The sequence below is a fragment of the Bufo bufo genome, chromosome 11 (genome assembly GCF_905171765.1).
Source record: "Bufo bufo chromosome 11, aBufBuf1.1, whole genome shotgun sequence".
Taxonomy (NCBI): domain Eukaryota; kingdom Metazoa; phylum Chordata; class Amphibia; order Anura; family Bufonidae; genus Bufo; species Bufo bufo.
In genome coordinates this window covers 93,684,551-93,707,467 of record NC_053399.1, presented here as the reverse complement: position 1 = coordinate 93,707,467, position 22,917 = coordinate 93,684,551, and the positions used below count along the sequence as shown (strand labels likewise).

Here is a 22,917-nt window from a genome sequence, read left to right as displayed (position 1 = left end):
TCTTGTACATAGGGGCAGTATTATAGTAGTTATATTCTTGTACATAGGAGCAGTATTATAGTAGTTATATTCTTGTACATAGGAGCAGTATTATAGTAGTTATATTCTTGTACATAGGAGGCAGTATTATAGTAGTTATATTCTTGTACATAGGAGCAGTATTATAGTAGTTATATTCTTGTACATAGGAGCAGTATTATAGTAGTTATATTCTTGTATATAGGAGCAGTATTATAGTAGTTATATTCCTGTACATAGGAGCAGTATTATAGTAGTTATATTCCTGTATATAGGAGGCAGTATTATAGTAGTTATATTCTTGTACATAGAAGGCAATATTATAGTAGTTATTTTCTTGTACATAGGAGCAGTATTATAGCAGTTATATTCTTGTACATAGGAGCAGTATTATAGTAGTTATATTCCTGTACATAGGAGCAGTATTATAGTAGTTATAGTCCTGTACATAGGAGCAGTATTATAGTAGTTATATACTTGTATATAGGAGCAGTATTATAGTAGTTATATTCTTGTACATAGGAGCAGTATTATAGTAGTTATATTCTTGTACATAGGAGCAGTATTATAGTAGTTCTATTCTTGTACATAGGAGGTAGTATTATAGTAGTTATATTGTACATAGGAGGCAGTATTATAGTAGTTATATTCTTGTACATAGGAGGCAGTATTATAGTAGTTATATTCTTGTACATAGGAGCAGTATTATAGTAGTTATATTCTTGTACATATGATGCAGTATTATAGTAGTTATATTCCTGTACATAGGATGCAGTATTATAGTAGTTATATTCTTGTACATAGGAGGTAGTATTATAGTAGTTATATTCTTGTACATAGGAGGCAGCATTATAGTAGTTATATTCTTGTACATAAGAGCAGTATATAGTAGTTATATTCTTGTACATAGGAGTAGTTATATTCTTGTACATAGGAGGCAGTATTATTGTAGTTATATTCTTGTACATAGGAGGCAGTAATATAGTAGTTATATTCTTGTACATAGGAGCAGTATTATAGTAGTTATATTCTTGTACATAGGAGCAGTATTATAGTAGTTATATTCTTGTACATAGGAGCAGTATTATAGTAGTTATATTCTTGTACATAGGAGCAGTATTATAGTAGTTATATTCTTGTACATAGGAGGCAGTATTATAGTAGTTATATTCTTGTACATAGGAGCAGTATTATAGTAGTTATATTCCTGTACATAGGAGCAGTATTATAGTAGTTATATTCTTGTACATAGGAGCAGTATTATAGTAGTTATATTCTTGTACATAGGAGGCAGTATTATAGTAGTTATATTCTTGTACATAGGAGCAGTATTATAGTAGTTATATTCTTGTATATAGGAGGCAGTATTATAGTAGTTATATTCTTGTACATAGGAGGCAGTATTATAGTAGTTATATTCTTGTACATAGGAGGCAGTATTATAGTAGTTATATTCTTGTACATAGGAGGCAGTAGTATAGTAGTTATATTTTTGTACATAGGAGCAGTATTATAGTAGTTATATTCTTGTACATAGGATGCAGTATTATAGTAGTTATATTCTTGTACATAGGAGGCAGTAGTATAGTAGTTATATTCTTGTACATAGGAGGCAGTATTATAGTAGTTATATTCTTGTACATGGGGCAGTATTATAGTAGTTATATTCTTGTACATAGGAGCAGTATTATAGTAGTTATATTCTTGTACATCGGAGCAGTATTATAGTAGTTATATTATTTTACATAGGAGGCAGTATTATAGTAGTTATATTTGTGTACATAGGAACATTTATCTCTCTTTTATCTCGTCACTTGTAGGTTTTTGTCTATATGAGACAAGCTTTTGGTTTCATGCATCAATTGTTGCTGCCAAGAAGATGCGTGTTTTCTACTGGAAAAACGCCATGTCCCTTTATTTGTCTGTGATCTTATCTCAGAGGCTTGGCATGTCTTCAGTGCTGAGGTAGATTCATTGACAACATGGGGATATTAGTGTAGCTCAGAATTTCAATCTATATCTCCTTCACCGCCTGGCATTGTGATTTATCTAAAAAGCAAAGTCACTCACCACCCATACTGGGTCTACTGATTGCCCTGTTCTCCTCATTTCCTTGGCATATAATATCACCTTTCTGCTATGGAAGATTTTTTTTATGGGCCCATATTCCTCTTCGGATTACACAGGGATTTTAGGGAAGTTAATTTTAGACTTGCTAGGATTTACAGCAAAATTTCAGCCTACGATCACTGCCAGACAGTGGACATCTTGAATACATTATGTTCCCAGCAATACCAGTTAACTAGGTGAATAATGGCTTTTTGGCACTTGAGGTAAGAGGAAACTGCGTTGAAGCTTCTGGAGAGCTCCTGAATTACATCCTTGCCGGATTTAAGGGTTATTTTATCCTTTGCCACGTTGCCTTGGAAAAAGGAAAAAAATTCTCTTTAACAAAGGGAACCCAGTATTTGGCAGGTCTCTATGGTGGGGATGGTCAGGGCAGCTGATGTTTCGAATTACATTGTGGTCACTAAGACTGGGAAGTAACTCCATCTGAATACTAATGATTATCTAGTTATGGCGACGGCTCCTTTCATTGAGACATTCCCTCATGTATCTGTCTATGCCTTCATGTCCTCTATGACTTGAGAGATGCCCAACATTAGAGCCTTGTGTGTCTTAGGCAACGGATGCAACATACATACTTATATATCGGTATCATTGGGAGTCGGTCACAGTAGCCTCATGTGATGCCAACCTAGTAATATCTAGTTAACGATTCTTTCCAAATAGCCTATTAGTCCTCAGATTGGTAACTTGAATTTCCTTCGGCCACCACTTCAAAGGGGCTATTTTTATTACTAGGCTCATCTTATGTGGAAGAGCAACCTTCAGCATCAAAACATATTTGTGATGTCTTATGATCTTTTAATACCAGGTTGATGCCAAAAATTGATGCCTAAACATTCTTGTGTCAGTTTCCTTCCTTTACCCATAATTTTATTTTAATTAAAGAAACTTCACTTAAAGGGGTTGTCCCACGAAAAATATTCTACAGTTTTTAACTCAGCACCTACATCTGAATACTTTTGTAATTGTATGTAATTAGAAATTTAGTATAGCCATTGAGTTATTCAATAAAATCTGTCTCTATAGTGCCACCTGATGATAGTTCTTTTCCTACTTTCTCTGGCCACCTCACTCGAGGTGGATACACATGTTCAGTTACTTCCTTCAACTGCCACCAGCTGCAGCAGAAATAAGACATTCCCTGAGAAAGGGCATGAGCGATGAGCTGCCATCTTGAAATAAATCTAGTAGAACAATAGGAGCTATGAATGAGGAGATCTCTGGATCCATGTGAGGCACAGGTCCAGTTCTAGCTTAATTATAAAGCGACTGCCATGTAGTATATTATGGAGCTTCATCTATGTTAAAAAAAAAATATTCATTTAATTTATGTTTAATTTGCATCAGTCTTTCAGTTTCTAAAATAGTGCCCCCTACTGGGAACCTTGCCTAATGAAAACACTTACCTGAACACCCTTAATTATCCCATACCTATCGTGAGGTGGACAAGTTATCCAGGTAGACATGATGCTACAGATATGCAGTATCAGCTCTATCAATGATAAAGTCTTCCCTGACACAAGTTTAAAAAAAGCAAACAAATATGAAAGGACTTTGTCACCATTCATTACTTCTAAGAAAGATTCTTTGTGATCGCTGGTGTTAACGGTGGACTTTGACTATAACGACTGCTAAGGAGCTTCACATAGTAACCGGCGTGAACAGAATTCTAAAAAGCTCCTCGCCTCCTCCATTGTCAGCAGTCTATGGATTGGTGGTCTATTGAAAGTATCTCACCATTGTGTGGAGGCCAATTCACCCTGCCCTCGGCTGTTTCTTTACACAAAGCAAGGCTATGGGAATGCTTGGGAAGAAAATTGTTTTTGTAATGAAATACTACTACTGCTTCAATATCTTCTTATGATGAATATACAAGGGGCAATAACCCTCAAAGAAACACTCATGTCAGGTCAAAAATTCCATTGTTGACCCCATGGTGGACACCAATAATGACTGAGCTTTAATATTAAAATATAGTGGAATGGAAATGTAGTATTAGATTTTTTTCATCTAGTTTTATCATGATGCATCATTTTCAAATGTTCACTTATGATGTTTTTCCTACAAAAGGAAGAGTTTCATTGTTACCTGTTTGTTAATTGGCAAATGAACTTTGTGTTGGGTAGGAGAAATAACACAAGGAACCTGCTCTTGATATTCCCCTCCCATGTTCTTTTTTATCTTTGCTTAGTCTAATGTCATCCATTCGGACCCCATTCCAAGTTTTGCAGTAGGAAATGGACTAACTACTGTATACCCCTCGTTGAACATGCAAGCAACCACATCATGAGTAAATTGTATGGACCAGGGAAGACTGATCTGCCTATACCATACTGCCCTGTACCATAATGGCATCACATTATGTGAGATTGTCACACAAACTCTGGTGGAGTCACAGACGCTTCCAGTAGAGGTTTTACATTTTCTTGTAAGTAAGGTTAAAGTTGAGAGCTGTGACTGTATAATCACTCATTCTACACTCCACCTAATGTCTTTGAAGACTTTAAGAGCTTTACACGATGTGCATAAAGCCTATAGTTACCTCCAAATTATATAGCAATTTTTGTACCTTGTGATGAGAAGCAAGTACCTTTTTTCACAAGGTCAGTTGTCATAGTTACATAGTACGGATGAAAAAAGACATAAGTCCATCATGTCCAACCAAGGGATGTGTGTTGATATGAATTTTAGGAAAGGGGAGTGAGACCCAAATTTTTTACACATTTTTAGAAGTACAGTGATCCCTCCGGATACAATGGATTCAGGATACAATATTTTCAACATACAATGGTCTTTTCTGACCCATCGTAAATTGAAACTAGATTAAACATACAATGACTCAGATCCAACCAATCAAGGCAACTTCCCTGGTAAAATAGCAATATTAGTTGATCGTTAGCAGCTATTTCTGACTGTGATATGTAAGGACTTGTTTTATTTGTCTTAGTTATCTGCTTATTTGTCTTAAATCTTTATTTTCTCTTATTTCTCTTATCATTCTCTTGGATGACATTTATGGGGCTTTGGAACCGATTACTGTGACTGCGTCATGAGGTAGACTATACCATAGATGTTCTGTTCTAACAGTAAAGAAGCTTTGATGCCGCTGGAGACGGAACTTTTTCTTCTCCAGACGTAAGCAATGCCCCCTTATCTTTTGAAGGGATTTTGCGTGGAACAGCTTTTCACCATTTTTTTTGGTATGGCCCGTTTATATATTTGTTTAGGTTAATCATGCCGCCCCCCCCTTAGACGTCTCTTCTGAAGACTAAATAAATGTTTATTGTTTTAATCTTTCCTTATAACTAAGACCCTCCATGCCCCTTTCAGGTTAGTTACTCACCTTTGTACTTTTTCCAGCTCCAGGGCATTCTTTCTATGGACTGGTCCCCAGAACTGAACTTATTAGGAACACCATACTTGGACCCCCTTTTGCCTTCAGAACTGCCCTAATTCTACGTGGCATTGATTCAACAAGGTGCTGATAGCATTCTTTAGAAATGTTGGCCCATATTGATAGGATAGCATCTTGCAGTTGATGGAGATTTGAGGGATGCACATCCAGGGCACGAAGCTCCCGTTCCACCACATCCCAAAGATGCTCTATTGGGTTGAGATCTGGTGACTGTGGAGGCCATTTTAGTACAGTGAACTCATTGTCATGTTCAAGAAACCAATTTGAAATGATTGGAGCTTTGTGACATGGTGCATTATCCTGCTGGAAGTAGTCATCAGAGGATGGATACATGTTCTCATTCTGTTTACGCCAAATTCGGACTCTACCATTTGAATGTCTCAACAGAAATCGAGACTCATCAGACCAGGCAACATTTTTCCAGTCTTCAACAGTCCAATTTTGGTGAGCTCGTGCAAATTGTAGCCTCTTTTTCCTATTTGTAGTGGAGATGAGTGGTACCCGGTGGGGTCTTCTGCTGTTGTAGCCCATCCGCCTCAAGGTTGTGCGTGTTGTGGCTTCACAAATGCTTTGCTGCTTACCTCGGTTGTAACGAGTGGTTATTTCAGTCAACGTTGCTCTTCTATCAGCTTGAATCAGTCGGCCCATTCTCCTCTGACCTCTAGCATCCACAAGGCATTTTTGCCCACAGGACTGCCGCATACTGGATGTTTTTCCCTTTTCACACCATTCTTTGTATACCCTAGAAATGGTTGTGCGTGAAAATCCCAGTAACTGAGCAGATTGTGAAATACTCAGACCGGCCCGTCTGGCACCAACAACCATGCCACGCTCAAAATTGCTTAAATCACCTTTCTTTCCCATTCTGACATTCAGTTTGGAGTTCAGGAGATTGTCTTGACCAGGAGCACCCCCCTAAATGCATTGAAGCAACTGCCATGTGATTGGTTGACTAGATAATTGCATTAATGAGAAATAGAACAGGTGTTCCTAATAATTCTTTAGGTGAGTGTATATTTCAGATGAGGCTGCATAAAAGCTTTGTAAGGTGGTAATATTACATCTCTGCCTTGCGAGTCAATGCATATTTTAACACATGATAGGCAGCATGGTGGCTCAGTGGTTAGAACTGGCGCATTGTAGTGCTAGGATCCTAGGATAGAATTAGACCAAGGTCAATATCTGCATGGAATTTGTATGGTCTCCACGTATTTGCATGGGTTTCCTGCAAAACTCCTAAGACATAATGATAGGGAACTAAGATTGTGAGCTCCATTGGAGATGAGAATAACTGTAAAGTGCTGCAGAGTACGTCAGTACTATATAAGTGAGTTAAATAAATATCCTGCCTTAGAAGCAGCTGATTGACATTGTGGTGTTATTTAGTCTATGATCTAGAAGGACACCCAAATCCTTCTCTACAAATGGCTCTCTCAGTGTTACATCACCTAGGACATATGAAGCACAGAGATTATTACTACCAAGATGCAGAGCTTTACATTTATCCGCATTGAACCTCATTTGCCAAGTTGATGCTCAATCACTCAGAGTGTCCAAGTCAGCTTGTAGTTTATGGACATCTTCCATAGACTGCACAGTACTACATAGCTTGGTGTCATCTGCAAAACTTGAAATGGTGCTATTAATCCCATCCTCAATATCATGAATAAATAAATTAAATAATGGGGGACCCAGCACCGAACCTTGGGGTACACCACTTATAATCAGAACAGCTTTACTTATGTGAAATAGTACATGTATCGATGTCCATTGTGTCCTGGATATTGTAATGTTCACCAATGAGTATTTCTGTTACCTACAGGCTGAAATGAAGTTATACTTGTTGCTCCTCTTCCTGTGGGCTCTCACCGCACAAGCTTTAACATCGGACACTGACGGAGGTTCAAGTTAAGTTTTGTCTCCTCTCATTTCAGTACATAAAGTCATCAATATTATAGGTAGAAAATATACATAAAAAAAAAAAAATATATATATATATATATATATCTCTAACTTATTACATTTTTTACAGGTGGGCTTTCTGTAGTGACTTTTGAAGTTGCAAACATGGTCAGCCATTTTGAAGCTATGGAGAGCTATGTTTGATCACCACCTAGTCAATCCTTTTGCATACATTTTCAGACTGTTTTCTTTCTTTTCACTTCCCTTCTCTCTCATTCTAAAGCTGGCCATACACATTAGTTAGAAGTGGGTTGATGTTTGAACAACAGCTGAACAAACATCTGGTAGACGTTCTTTTCGTAGACATGGCTATACACATTTTAGTCTACATTGACCATTAAGGTTGATCAAACTAGCCATACACGTTCAATGAATCTGGAAGATGGTTGAAAGATCTTTCTGGCAAAGTTCTTTCAAAGAAATACCCTTTGTCCACAAAAGATCTATCTTTGAACAAAAGATCTTTCGTCTGACTATCAAACAAAAATTTTCAACATGGCCAACTTCTTTTCTGATCATAATGGTCTGCTAAAATGATGTTCATAGTTAGATTTCACCCGATGAACGATCGTTTTGGTTGAAAGCATCCCTTTTGATCAATTTTAGAGTAATGTGTATGGTCACCTTAGAAGGAGACTTTCATACAATGAGGTTGGACTACCCACATGACCTAACATGCACACATTTCTTTAGTTCACGCATGTTTTCCATTCATTTTAATGGTAGGAGCAGCCTGGGGAAAAAATGAAGAAAGCTGAATCAGTATCTTGATTCATACAGTCAAATACAGTACATCGAGTGAAGGTCACAGTTATATGTAGTGTGTTACAATGTCTTTGATGAAAAAATTTAGCTCATGGAGACCAGAATGAGTCATCTCAAGATTTTTACAATGGTTCTCACTAATATATTCTACAGCTGTGAAGGATCACACAGTTAACTCTTAAAACCAGTGACTGTTTAATGTTATGTGATGGGTCTAATGCCTTGATCTAATAAAGGGTGATGATCTTATACTCCATTCACATCCAAAGCTATATTTACCATTCTGCTTGCTGACACCCCCCGCCCACCGCGCCTAACATCTTGAAAGTGAAAGACCCAATAGTAACAACCATGATCATGGGGCCTTCTTCTTCTGAGTTTTAACCAATCCAGTGAAAATATATATTCATTCTCATCCATTGACCATGGGGCTCCAGGTTGCCTGCATGGTATGTATGCTCATCAGGATCATATGGCTAATACTGGGCCCTTGAAGAGAGAGGCCATCCAGCCATGGTCTTTTAATCCCTTTTGTTTTTATTTGGAAAGAACCCCATGCAGGACTTCCATCTCCATAAGATCTCCATAGGACCTACAGTCATGGAAAAGATATGAACAGGGGTGACAAAGCCCACAAATCCTGAACCACAATAGGGGCCCATTATAATTTTAGCTTTGGAGACCCCTCTCCTATATGTACACCACTTAGTACAATGTCCAGAATGTTCGCAATACACCACAGCTTGCCATGCTTTTCACATATGAAGAACCAGCAGGGGCCAGCTATCAACAGTATATCAGAACTGTGAATACAGCTCTGGTTGTTTCTGGAAAATACTACAAATAATTCAGGATTACTACAACAAAAAGTTACTCAACCTCCGATGTACAGTTAGATGGTAAAATGAGTAGAACTTTGAAAGAGAAATAACAGGTTAATAAAACAGTGATGTTCTTGTTCGCAGTCTGGAAGACTCTGGAATGTTCTGTTTTGATGTCTTGGCCTGGTTTTCTGTCAGGATAAAAGGTCTACTTTAATGGTGGTTTTATAATTGAAGAAAGCCAACATGAACAGTGACCCAGATTTTCCAAATTCCCCTTTTTTGCTGAAAAATTAGGTGTCTCAATTTTTTGTGTGGTATAATGTACATTGTGGTGACCAAGTGTGGTTTGGCATGACACATTCCCATATTTCTTGAGTTAATACCATGCTTTTTTCCTGTCTAGAGGATTACAAGAGCTTGAAAGTAAAGATTGAAAATTCTACCACCAAAGCTGTCCTGTCTGGCACACTCACCATCCCATGCCATATCACCTACCACTCAGAACCAGAAGACGTTGGCATTGGGCGCCGAGCTGTCTTGACCACACCTCGAGTAAAGTGGACCTTTATCTCCAATGGTAAAGAAGTGGAGATCTTAGTGGCCAGGGGCCACAAAGTGAAGATCAGTGAGGGGTACAAATCTCGAGCCTCTCTTCCTGAATACTCAGCTTCAGCATATGATGTCACATTAGTCCTACGGGAGCTGATACGCAATGACTCAGGGATTTACCGATGTCATGTTCAACATGGAATCGAGGATGACTACGCCATGGTGGAGGTCAAGATCAAAGGTGGGTTCTTGATCCAATATTTATTGTAAATATAGTCAAGGAAGATCATAGCCCATGGTTCCTTCTATCAAGTTGGTATCTACCTCATAAGGGTTAGATGTACTTGATGAATCTTTCACAGTCTTACGATGCATGTGTAGAAAAGGTGAAATTTTATGTCTACTCCTTCACTTATTTATTAAGAGATCAAAAATAGGGGAGGGATATCTGTCAGTAGTCACCTTCATATCAGTTTGCTCCATATAAAATATTTTTTGTAGGATATTTCTATTTCAAACAAACCACTGTACTCCAATCTGAGTTATTCCTTAAGGAAAATGTGCCTCTTCCATTGGTGGTGGGTCATAGGTTTGGCCACAGTATCATCAACATTGGAGGAGCTCACAACATTTTTTTTGCAGTTGCCATAGCTATTTTACAATCTCAGATTATATCTAATCAGTGTCCATTGTGCAACTGGAGTACATAAACCGTCCTTATGGCTGCTTCAAGACCCAACAGAAAGAGGACCCAATTGAAATTTGGTGACTTCCTTTATTTTGAATGAGTGGTCTTATCCCGAGTCAGGATTGTCTCTCCACAGCTCCTACAATGTTAGCAAACAAAGGTATTGGGAATGAATCTAAGGACCCAGAATGTAGATGGGGGCTACTTTGCACAATGCCTTTTGTTAGATGAGTCCCCAGCAATAAGTTGATCACAGGTTGCCCAAGGACTCCCAGTGATAAACTGTAACCTGTAGGTGAACACAGTAAAAAGTGTTCAGTTTTCCTGCAGCACCACCACAGGTGAAATGAAGTATTGCACATTGTCCTTTGAAATCCATGGGGCATTCGTCTGATTGATGGATGTTATAAGTCCTCCAGAGTAAGAGAAGCTCTTTTACGTCACTCTCAAGTCTGGTAAGAGGTGAGGGTTAGACATATCGGGAATGCGCCATCCTTCAACGTAATAACACTAAGTGCTATTGTATGTTATCATTGTTTACAGAAAAATAATCTGGGTCTCTATCATTTTTAGGTGTGGTGTTCCTCTATCGAGAAGGGATCAATCGGTACACTTACACTTTCACCATGGCCCAGGAAGCATGTGCAAGAATCAAGGCCCACATAGCCACCGCTGACCAGCTCTTGGCTGCTTACCATGGAGGTTTTGAACAGTGTGATGCTGGTTGGATCGCAGATCAAACCGTTAGGTAAAGCAATTTTCTAATAAGGTTTATTTTCAGATTCAAACTCTTTTCAACAAGGTCAAATGTACTTGACTCTTCACCTCACAGATACCCCATTCACACTCCACGAGAGGGCTGCTATGGAGACATGGATGGGTTTCCTGGGGTTCGGAACTATGGAGTACTGGATCCTGATGACATGTATGATGTTTACTGCTATGCAGAAGACCTTAAAGGTAATTTCGAAGATTTATGTGGAACTTAAAATGATCTTTAATTGATGGAGAGTCAGTGTGGTCCACTTTTTATTTTCATATTTATCACTTATTTAGAATTTACACTATAACTATCTAAGGCTATAGCATTGTGTTTTGCAGTTTTGAGCAGGCAAACTCAGGTAAGGCTCCATTCACACGTCTGTAGTGTACTGCGGATCCGCAATACACCCGGCCGGCACCCCCATAGAACTGCCTATTCTTGTCCGCAATTGCGGACAAGAATAGGACATGTTCTATTTTATCCTAGAGCCGCGGACCGGAAGATCGGGGGTGCCCTCCGGAAATGCGGATGTGGAGAGCACATAGTGTGCTCTCCGCATCTCTTCTGGCCCCACAGAGAATGAATGGGTCCGCACTTGTTCCACAAAATCGCGGAACGGATGCGGACCTGTGAATGGAGCCTAAAAGTCAGGAAATGAGCATTTATCTAATTGCTATGGGCATCTCCCTAGTTAATACACGTGAGGCTCACTATTTCCATAAACTTTGGGGGTCATTTATTAAGACCGGTGGCCTCTATAGCTGGCATGGATCCACCGAAGTTATGTAGAGGCATCCGACCTCTACATAACTTTAGCGCATCCACCGCCACTTCTAAATGTAAGACAGCTTCCTAGTTATCTTACATTTAGACCATTTTATGTGTCTTAACCAGCCACGCCATGCCAGCCAACTTCCCCACCCACATCATGCCTACTTTTTTAGACCTGGCGTGAGCATTGAAAAGTCACAGATTGTGCCGCAAAGGATGTTAGCACCACAATCTGCGCCAGAAATACGCCTAACTTTCTTGCGACAAATTTTCAATTCTCCCATATAACTTTGCATACGAGCCATCTTTCTAAGAGGAAACCACCCCTCTAGAAGACCATTTTCAATATGATTATTGGTGGTTTTCTCAGACAGTTTCATGATACCTGTAAAGCATCCCAAAAAATGTGCCTTGTTAATGCCAATGTCTGATGAAGAATTTACCACCGAACTCCTTTTTACTGAATGAATTCTAGCCTTTCACTGTGCCCCCCTACCTACCTTTCTTTACAGTTTATTATAATTAAATCTGTGCTAGACACACATAAGAACCAATATACTTGTTGACTTTCGCTATGCCCTTTCATTGTAGGTCAAGTATTTCTTAATTCATCACCAAACAAATTCACCCTGGTGGAAGCTAGAGAACATTGTAAGACCCTGGGTACTGAGATAGCAACAACAGGTCAACTCTATTCTGCATGGAGTGAAGGACTGGACCAGTGCAACCCAGGCTGGTTGGCTGATGGAAGTGTCCGATACCCTATTGTGACACCGAGAGAAAGGTGTGGTGGTAACGCCCCTGGAGTGAAAACTATCTTTCTGTTCCGTAACCAGACCGGTTTTCCCAACTCCCAAGAAAAATATGATGTGTACTGTTTCAGAGGTAAAGACATACAATATACAGAAAAATAGATCAAGAGAAAGCAACCAAAACTATAATGCATTGATCCCTTCAACACATACCTTGAATATTGACCATTATAATATATAATCATACATGATTAATTCATTTTCAGTTCATTTAAGTTAGATTTCTGACAAGTTTATGGGCGAAGTTTTTGGCGAGTTTATGGGCGAAGTTGCACAGTATTGCTAAACTTTACAATGTTCTCTTATATTTCAGGCAAAGACACCTTGCCAACACACGATCCTCCAGTCCCTAGAGACCGAGATGTTATCACAGTAACAGAAAGTTTTGAGGAACTAAAGTTTCCAGATGTAAAAGCTGAAAATGAAGCTCAAGGGTTAGTGCACTCCATACCACTAGATGAGACTCATCTGACAAAAACAAGTCAAGAAGATAAGAACACAACTGTTCTCAAAGACCAACAAGAGTCTCCACCATCTCTACCACACCCAACATCTCAAACTCACGAAAGCATTGTCAGTGATGAAGACCTATCTCCTGCATTTGCAAGTTTTCCACCTTATGAAGACCATTCTGATGACAATGAAGAATCTACAATGGGTTACACCATTAATATGCCCATTTTACAAAGTTCTCAAGGTACACATTTGTAGCAAGCAAGCAAGCACCAAATTTCCATAGCTCTGACCACAAACAATGTATGCAGGACTTCTGTAAGGGAAGGTGCACATTGATGATGGCTTGCCCCACATGGCCATATATTAGCAGATCTGTCATGTTAAACAAACTAAAGCTCTCCATACGCATTAGCTTAATGTTTTCCAAACCACCAATTTCAGCAGGACTAGATTAAAAATGAATGGGGTCCTTCTGACGGTGCCCTGATCGAAAATGGGGAAAGAATGATCGGAAAGTTGTATGTCAATATGCCCAATCTTTTTGTTCTTAAGGAGATAAGCTGCTTCCAGACATGTCTGGCAGCAGCGTATTCATTTCTCGCCATTCAGAGTACATGCACAAGCCAGGCCGAGCAAGCATTTGTATGGGAGTGACAGGAGAGAAAACTATTGGCCAAGCACTCAGTCAACAAATAGCAAATATACATGGTCAGTTTTAGTCTTTCCATAGAAGGGAAAATGGCTTGAACCCTAAAATAAAATGCTAAAAACTTGGAACAGAAAAATAGAGATATGATATGTTGGTGAGGTTACTCTTTTTGGGGTGAGCCCTTTGATAACACTAGGTATATTGCTTTTATTTTGGCAGAGACCAAGGTTGGGTTGGTCCCAGAGGATACTTCTTCTGAGTCAACCAGAAGAACAGTGGAAGGACCTGTTCTACCGACTGCAGGTGACTCCATCTTAAGTGTAATAATTGTGAGCACACATGCAGAGAATTTCTATGACAACTTTACTGGCTCGGCACAGGAACCAGGAGTTGCTGTGTCAGAATCAGCAAACTACTATCTCACTGATGAAAACCCAGATCCTACACAGTTTCCCAAAAAAGAAAATGAAACGGATGCAAACATTGAGAAAGAAACAGATCAAGGAGATGAGTATAACATAACTAAGGCAGATGATAGTTCTGTCATGTCAACCATATTCCCCTCTACCCTAAAGGTTGAAGTAAGTCATACAGATACTGAAAAGAAGTTAGCTGAATTGTATGATAATCAAGCCATTGACACAACATCACAAACCACTGCCATATACATGTTCCCCACTGTACATCCATCCACTGACCATTTTGAAGGATCTGGACAAGAAGATCAATCAGCGTTTTCAGGAGGACTCATACATTCACAGACAACCCAAGGTTCAGTGGTGGAACTAGCTTCTGGTTACTATTTTAGTGGTACTCAAGATCCCATAAAAGATGTCCATGTCTTAGACTCAAATCTGGATCCCAAAACACCCATGCCACCTTCTTCACAGCCAAAACTTGACAACAGTTCTAAATTATCTTGGGAAGATGGAAGTGGAGATGTTACAGAGTCCACATGGATTACATTGAATAGTGGTTCCACTGTCAACACAAATATTACTCAAAAACATGAAACCAATGTAACTGTAGAGAAAGACGGCCAACACAACACAACCCATACACCGATGCTTCTCACACAAGGTTTATACGGCTCAAAAGAAACTTCATCTGCACCAGTTTCTCACCTTTTAAGTCCCAATATGTCTCGTGTCCAGTCAATCATTACGGATATAAGAGAGCAGACAACGATAATAGGCACAGTGGAGAATACCAAAGATTTAGAGTCCAAAACAGATGTATCTCCCACCTTTACAACTTTCACTTCATCACCCAACAATCCCAGGAACTCTTCACATCATAATTTAGAGAAGACCATTCCACCTACTGCGGCCCTGAGCCCGACAGATCCTCTGCCTGCAGTCCCAACCGAGAAAGCTATTGTGGGATCCTCCATTAATTTTTCAGGTAACCACCTGCATATCTGCACGGCTGTTACTCTTTCGGTGGTCTACTACATCACCAATGCCTTAAGATGAATCTTCTACTTCTACCTCTGTGCTTTGTCCTTTCACTGTCTCATTAGAATCTGTGAACCTCTGTCAGCAGCCTGATCTATGTGGGTCCAACCAGTCTGATCATTCGAGAGCTTGCATTGTTTTTGTTGACTTCTATGAAGTATTTTTATGATTGTTTCCATGAAAAAAAATAAACCAAATTAAATGCTTTTCTTAGAATTAAAGCACTTGATTCAGGTCATAACTTTACTTATTCCTTAATTTCCTTTCTGGTGTCTTCTTTATGTGTGTGTGTCTATCTGATTCTTTCACTAACACCTTCTTTATTGCATTTTAAATCAATAGTTAATCAACACAGACAATTTCATATAGTAATGGAATTCCAAGAGTTTCACTTGAATTTTCACGGCCAATTTTAGCTATATAGGTTAATGTTTTTGATCAAAAATGTCTTTACTTTTGTTTTGTCCAACTGGTGGTTACTTGTAGTAATGTCTCAGCAGGCGCATGGCCCACTGGGTATAGCTTAGAAGTTAAACACAGTGGATCTGGACAAAAACTGGACAATTAAGGTTGAGATACACTGCACATTGATATTCACCATGGGCAATTAATAAGCCGTGGTAATCACCACATTGGCTGGATGCATGTGATATCAAGGACCCAAAATATCAAACATTTGCCTTCTCTGTGATAAGTTTGGCCCAAAATGGTGATAAGTTGAGGGATAATAGACGAGGGAAACCCAGATTAACTGTAGGAAAATTTTTGGAGCTACAATGAAATCAACTGTGGAGCTCTGATTGAGTTCTAAGTAACTTCTTATGTTTGACCAAAGGCAATGCCGCCTGACTACTCCATACACATTGAGCGTGCAAGGGGAGAGAGGAATCTGTTACTTCCAGAGACTTCAAGTAGTAGCCAGAACTGAAATTCAACACGCCTGATCCTAAAGTTGCCTCCAAATATCATCCGTCAAGAGAGATCTGGCACACCTCCATACACAGAAAATATTTGGCCAGTTCTAGACGACTATGCTCGTATGGGTATGGGCAACTTTAGAGGCCTATTAAGAAGATACCAGAACCACCTACTCCCAGAATGAACTCCTTTGGAACTGGTTGGATTTTTTCATAAATGGGATCTCCAGGGATCTCTGCCTATTCCAAAGTGGTGATGTTTCTAAAAAGCACTGTGCCTGGTACTAGTATTTGGTAGTAATTGAAAATCATGAACTTTTATTGTATCTTCTTACTTACCTGAATTTCAGAGGATAACTAAAAATAGAATTCCCTTTCCCAAAATGATTTTTAGAATATGCATTCTACTAACACTTTATCAGACAACTTTACCTAATCTTTTATGCTTCTGTGCATAACTTTACTGATGTCATCAACGATTACATATTCTTTAGATATAGTATAATTAGTTCATTTTTGAGCAAATCAGTAGTTTCCTATTATACCTTGTGTTGTAGATATCTGCTACCCCAACCCATGTGAAAATGGAGGAACCTGCATTGATGAAGACGATGGTGAATTTCGCTGTTTGTGTTTGCCAGGCTATTTTGGAAAAGTCTGTCATATAAGTGAGTGAAGAGGGAGCTATTTATCTCTTTGTCAATATTACAATATAATTCATGTGTCTCCTACATACAGACATTCAAACTGCCAGGCGACCTTCTGGAATGTATGGGATCCATAACTTTAAATAGTCAGGAACTCTATGACAGTCTCACGATTTGCCCCAGTGTGTAGGACAGACGGACCAGGGTAAAGGATTTTTTTTGTAAAATGTGGGATGCTATGTAAGGGATACAATATCAAACAGAGCAGCGAATAGTGGGTCACCTGTAGCAATTGACAGGACAGTGTGTTCGCTACTCATTTTTCTAGGCTCCTGACAGCAGTGCCCCATCTATAGTACCATGAGGGTGCTCATCTCATTATGTAGGAACATCCACTAACCATTGAGATTTTTAGGCATGTTATATACAATAGCAATGGCTTTAAATAAAAAGAGGACCGCCATGGGACCTTACCCAAAGCCCCAAATATTAAACATTTTTAAGTAGTAGAAAACTACATTAAAGCACATATCTTTTCAGGTCAAATGATAAATCATAAGTGAGAGAAAGTGAAACGATTCAAGGCAGAGCAAAAACTTGGGTATATCAAGTATGCAAAATAGCTTGCCACCATAAGGAAGAAAATTGCCTATCTAGTGCAACATTTAGGTGGCTATACTCTAGAGGCCCTTTTACATGGGCCAATAAGCAAGAATGAACATTCATAGGAACATTTGTTCGACTGATCATTGGGCCAACGAAACACCCCACTGATGTAATCACAAAAATAATCATTTGTCATCTGCACATTTCCAACCATTATTTATTCCCTATGTAGTTTGCATCGGACTGTGGGAAGTACCTTGAAATGAACACCGATAGACTTGTTATATAGTTGGTCGGCCCTCGTTTTGGCCCTACATCGGGCCATATGAAAGAATGCTAAGTCAAAACAAAGAAAGCTTTTGTCCTTCTGGAAGAGAGATTTTTTACCTGCTTCTCATTCTCTAGAGACGAGCTGAAGTATCAGTCTTTTCAGTATTCAGCAGTAGACCTGCTTCTGTCCTGCTCAGTTTGTATTCTTTTCAACCCAAGTACTCATACTTCCATGGCAATTCCCTTTTGGAAGCCAACCCTATTATAGTTCAATCCCAAGATTAGTTGTCTAGATGACATTAGAGAAATGGGTGGTCGCTAATATATAATAGGAACCATCTAAGAGTCCAGAAAGATTTCTCTGTACAATTGCTAAACATCTACCTTTGTCCTCCTGATCCATGTCAATATCTCTGGTTAGATGTAGATAAATGTCTTGAGGATTGGGACACATTCCAAGGATTCTGCTACAAGCATTTCTATGATCGTAAAAGGTGGGAAGAAGCTGAAACCCACTGCCGAGAATATGGCGGTCATCTCGTAAGCATTGTGACCCCTGAAGAACAAGACTTTGTGAACAGTAAGTATAGAAAATTACTGTGTATTAATGGGCTCCAAACAGGATACCTGCCACCTCAAAAGTCAACTAATTTGCCCTAAAAAACTTCTGATTCTAATTCTCTCCTCTCCAAAGACTTATAATATAGCACTAGACAAAACAAGAACACAGTGCTACATCACTTAGCAACAGCACTATCTCTCAAGCAAAGTTCTTCTCCTCCAATAAGTCAGGCATACTTTCTCTTCATGTTACTAAGCATATTCTTTTACCTACTGGCCTCAAAGGAAGTCAAGTAGTAATGCTTAAAAGCTAGCTTATAGAGTCCAACAAGCTTGCAAATTGCATGAAGCCAATTAAAGTGTATATTTGGTTAATGAGCTTCAACTTCCATCATGCTTAGGTCACTCCCAGTACAAAAAAAACTATCTAGAGTCATAGCCTTTTGGTTCAAAAGATGGAGATGACTGAATTGATATGTCAATTGCATGTCAAACACTTAAACATGTCGAAGTAAGAATTCAGTCATTGGCATGCAAAACACCAACAGATTCAGAATGTTTTTGAATTGGTAGGTTGGAGTTACATCCTTGCATTGTTCTCCTGCAGCAGATCATCCTTAAAGCAAAAATAACATATCAACATTTATCTAGTTGGGGTGTCTTGGGATGTCATGCCAACATGGCAGGTTTGTGGAAGCCAGCTGCTGATTTGCTGATACTTTTGATGCCTTATATTTATATTAGTTATGTCGTGTTACTCAGGTACACACGGTCAGCAGAATTAGTAGGTACCATGCCACACAGAAGAAAGTAATAATTTAAAATTTCAAAAGATCCAGAATTTATATCTCCAGAACTTCTGCATCATAAGGAAGATCATCATGTGAAGGCAAGAAATGAACTATACTAAACAGAAACCTGATGGCCTATATCGTGCCTATATGTCATTCTGTTTGATAAGTTATCTTCATAGAAAAGATGAAAGATCCACCATTACCACTTGGATAAGACATTGTGGGTTTGTCTGTAAAAAATCAAGAGTTATTTCTTTCCTTGTACTGTATACTTGTGTTTGTTATAGATGTATGCATTTCTGCTTTACACCTTTACCAAACACTTTAGTAACACATAGGACACTTATGTAATTTGGTGTGGTCTACTTCATTTCTGAAAGAGTCCAAAGAGCCTGATGGATGGGTAATTGAAACATTTTCCTTAAAACACAGACCAACCTTTATCCAACCCTATGTTTCAATCCAATAGGGCTATTTGAGGGAAGTTTTACTTTATTTTCTGACCCTACTTTCCTCAGCTCATTACTGGAGCTCTCGTGACTTTTAACTACCACTGAATCCTAGTTTCAGCTGGTAGAACCAGCTAGTAGAACATTTCCATAGCTTGGAGACTCTGGTACTGAACTTTTTTGAGATGCACTATTGTGTACAATGTAGAATTCAATGAACTTAATGTCATTTAGGTAGTGGAGACTTTGGATTCAGGAGGTTTTCAGGACTGTTGAGGCCCTCAAATTATAGGAATCTATGAAACCTCATCTTAAACTTACCTACATAAAGAAAAATGTATGGTCCCTTAAAGAAAAGAAAGTAGAGTTGTGATATGGCATTTATTGTCCCACAATTATATATATATATTTTTTATTTTACTGTAGATCAGTATAAGGACTTCCAATGGACAGGCCTCAATGATCGGACGATAGAAGGCGACTTTCAGTGGTCAGATGGGAACCCACTGGTAAGTCATATATAGTGTCCAGCACATAAAAATTCACAGTAGACAAATTATTTTAAACTTCAGGTTTTTGCTTCCACTTGCCTACCAACCTTCAATTTTTGATATTTCATTAATCTTGTAGACCCAACACATCCATCCAGTTGCATAGCTCTAGGTATCCTTAGTCTATGGTAGACCAAAACCACTAAGAAGTCAACTTTAGACTATCCTATCAAAACTTCCACAACTGTACCTCATACATATGCACATGGCAGTATTATAACGCTTGAACATTTTTACATTTTTTTCCTATAGCTTTTTGAAAATTGGAACCAAGGACAACCTGACAGCTACTTTCTCTCCGGTGAAGACTGTGTGGTCATGGGTTGGCATGATGGAGGTCTCTGGAGTGATGTTCCATGCAACTACCATCTTCCATACACCTGTAAAATGGGCCTGGGTAAGATTGACAAAAAATTTGTCGCCATCCTAACTATGTCCCATAATGGAAGGCGAGTGTTTTATGGCATCACATGTCAATGTTTGTTCTAGTGTCTTGTGGTCCTCCACCCGAAGTTGCTAATGCTTCTATATACGGCCGTCCCAAAAAGAAATACCCTATAAGTTCTGTGGTAGGATATCGTTGCGATGATGGCTTTGTGAAACGGAATTTACCCATCATCAAGTGCCAGTCAGATGGAGTATGGGAAGAACCACAGATAAATTGCTTGCCCGGTAAGAAGACAGAAAGACCACCTACCTAAAAGATGATAGGACTGTGTCACATTAAGGCCATTTGGAGTTGCTAAGATGGCTGTACACCGTGTGTAATCAAAACTATATATGTGATGTGTTATTAGCTGCCTTCTCAGCTCCCCTAGGGAAAATCTAAACAACTGTAGTTTAAGATGGCCTAACTGATTGGAATCTCTACTTCATGGGCATGTAGGTATATGTCGGAAGCAGACACATACCTAGATATCTCTCTTGGATAAGGAGTATTAACACCACTACACTCCCTTCTTTTCTCACAGGATTTATGCAGCCATAGCTATGGGTGGCTTAACAGACATGGGCCAAAGGTGCTGGGCACCATGGGTATCTAAGCCAACAACTTATTCTGACTTGGCTAGGTTAGATGTAGTTCCAGGGCAGCAATATCCTTGCCCCATGTGAAGGAAACTATAGCTAGAGCTCTGGAAATATAGATCTGGAGTAGGTTGGTTAGTCATACTGCAGACAAACTAGCCAAGGAAACACCTCGGAGGTGGACCCAATTTTCTCATCGGGCCGTCCTTCCATGGTGTACTTACACACAATATATTTTTAACCTTCACATTTTCATTCACTCTCTGTCCTTCTGTTTCTTTGCAGCACTTCAATGATGTGGCCACATCTCAAGATCCTAACCAGTCTGCATCTTAAAAATGAAGTCATACCATGGTGGCCAAATGTCACAGGCTCAATGACTCCTAAACGAGGCCACATTTGGCCAACATACCACTAAAGCAGAGTCACAGGGAGGTGCTATATACAATTAGACTGTGGCCTGCCCCATCCAGTGCTGGTTGATCCCTACCACAAGTATCTTTCACCCCTTTGTTGCCCATTTTCCACAGCAACCAGGCTAGGTAAATCTTCTTACTCTGAATATCCTAAAGAAAGTGGGTGTTCGAATATATACCACCCAGGTAGCTCCACTTTTTAAATTATGTCCTAATTTGAACAACAGGTTGAGAAAATTATTTTCACTTTTGATCCATTTTATACTATAGTCACATCCAGTGAAACTCAGATATTCTGCTGGGTATCCGTAGAGACCTGAGACAGGTCATGTGACCTAACAATTTAGCTAAAAGTGCCTCATTATCATCTGAGCTCCCACAATCCACTGTAGTCAGAATTTAGAATTTAGTTTTGGATGTTAATAGAGATGAAAACGTTGCCATTAAACTGTGGATTCCTGCTCTAAAATGGTAGACAAAGGGGGAGATTCCCTCTCAAATGTATAAAAACTGTATAAATGAACAATTTATATATACACGTGACCATTTAGGTTCATACCGTCATATAAACTCAGATCACGGTGGCCAAACAGACACAGCGACAATGAACTGATCCAAGCTCCACACCATGACAGAGTCTGTTCTTGCCCTTTAAGCAGATCAGATCTGGATCCAGAAGGATAGATACATCAAATAGGCAACTGTATGTAAAAACACACTGCAGATTTGGATGTTTAGTGGGAGGGAAAGTCTGATTAGTGTAAACTGGAAGCAATTACTAATTATTGAAGATGTCTGACCTTTTTGTTGAAATAAAAGAAAATGAAGTGATTTATTACCTTCTTTTTTATACTATAAAAATATGTTTAAAGAGAGGACAAGATCCCTCCCTATTCCACAAATTCTGAGAGCTATATTCTTGTACATAGGAGCAGTATTATAGTAGTTATATTCTTGTACATAGGGGCAGTATTATAGTAGTTATATTCTTGTAGATAGGAGCAGTATTATAGTAGTTATATTCTTGTACATAGGCGCAGTATTATAGTAGTTATATTCTTGTACATAGGAGGCAGTATTATAGTAGTTATATTCTTGTACATAGGGGCAGTATTATAGTAGTTATATTCTTGTATATAGGAGCAGTATTATAGTAGTTATATTCTTGTACATAGGAGCAGTATTATAGTAGTTATATTCTTGTACATAGGAGGCAGTATTATAGTAGTTATATTCTTGTACATAGGAGGCAGTATTATAGTAGTTATATTCTTGTACATAGGAGGCAGTATTATAGTAGTTATATAATATTCTTGTACATAGGAGGCAGTATTATAGTAGTTATATTCTTGTACATATGAGCAGTATTATAGTAGTTATATTCTTGTACATAGGAGGCAGTATAATAGTAGTTATATTCT

The 22,917-nt window shown here is 38.8% G+C and overlaps 1 protein-coding gene across 2 annotated transcripts in view; it reads left to right on the top strand.

Annotated features, from left to right (window-relative positions):
• Window positions 1-22,303, top strand: part of BCAN (brevican) — a 38,688-nt gene extending 16,385 nt beyond the window's left edge. The window contains exons 2-14 of one of the 2 annotated variants that reach the window (XM_040412404.1): window positions 7,386-7,470; window positions 9,518-9,904; window positions 10,925-11,099; window positions 11,184-11,311; window positions 12,477-12,770; window positions 13,011-13,394; window positions 14,022-14,105; window positions 16,734-16,844; window positions 18,121-18,279; window positions 19,930-20,012; window positions 20,307-20,451; window positions 20,544-20,726; window positions 21,366-22,303. In XM_040412404.1, coding sequence (XP_040268338.1) covers window positions 7,392-7,470; window positions 9,518-9,904; window positions 10,925-11,099; window positions 11,184-11,311; window positions 12,477-12,770; window positions 13,011-13,394; window positions 14,022-14,105; window positions 16,734-16,844; window positions 18,121-18,279; window positions 19,930-20,012; window positions 20,307-20,451; window positions 20,544-20,726; window positions 21,366-21,376 — 2,223 coding nt within the window. In that variant the 5' untranslated portion in view covers window positions 7,386-7,391 and the 3' untranslated portion in view covers window positions 21,377-22,303. Of the gene's footprint in view, window positions 1-7,385; window positions 7,471-9,517; window positions 9,905-10,924; window positions 11,100-11,183; window positions 11,312-12,476; window positions 12,771-13,010; window positions 13,395-14,021; window positions 15,207-16,733; window positions 16,845-18,120; window positions 18,280-19,929; window positions 20,013-20,306; window positions 20,452-20,543; window positions 20,727-21,365 lie in introns of both variants that reach the window. The other variant, XM_040412403.1, reaches the window with a different exon arrangement.
• Window positions 22,304-22,917: the final 614 nt, after the last annotated feature.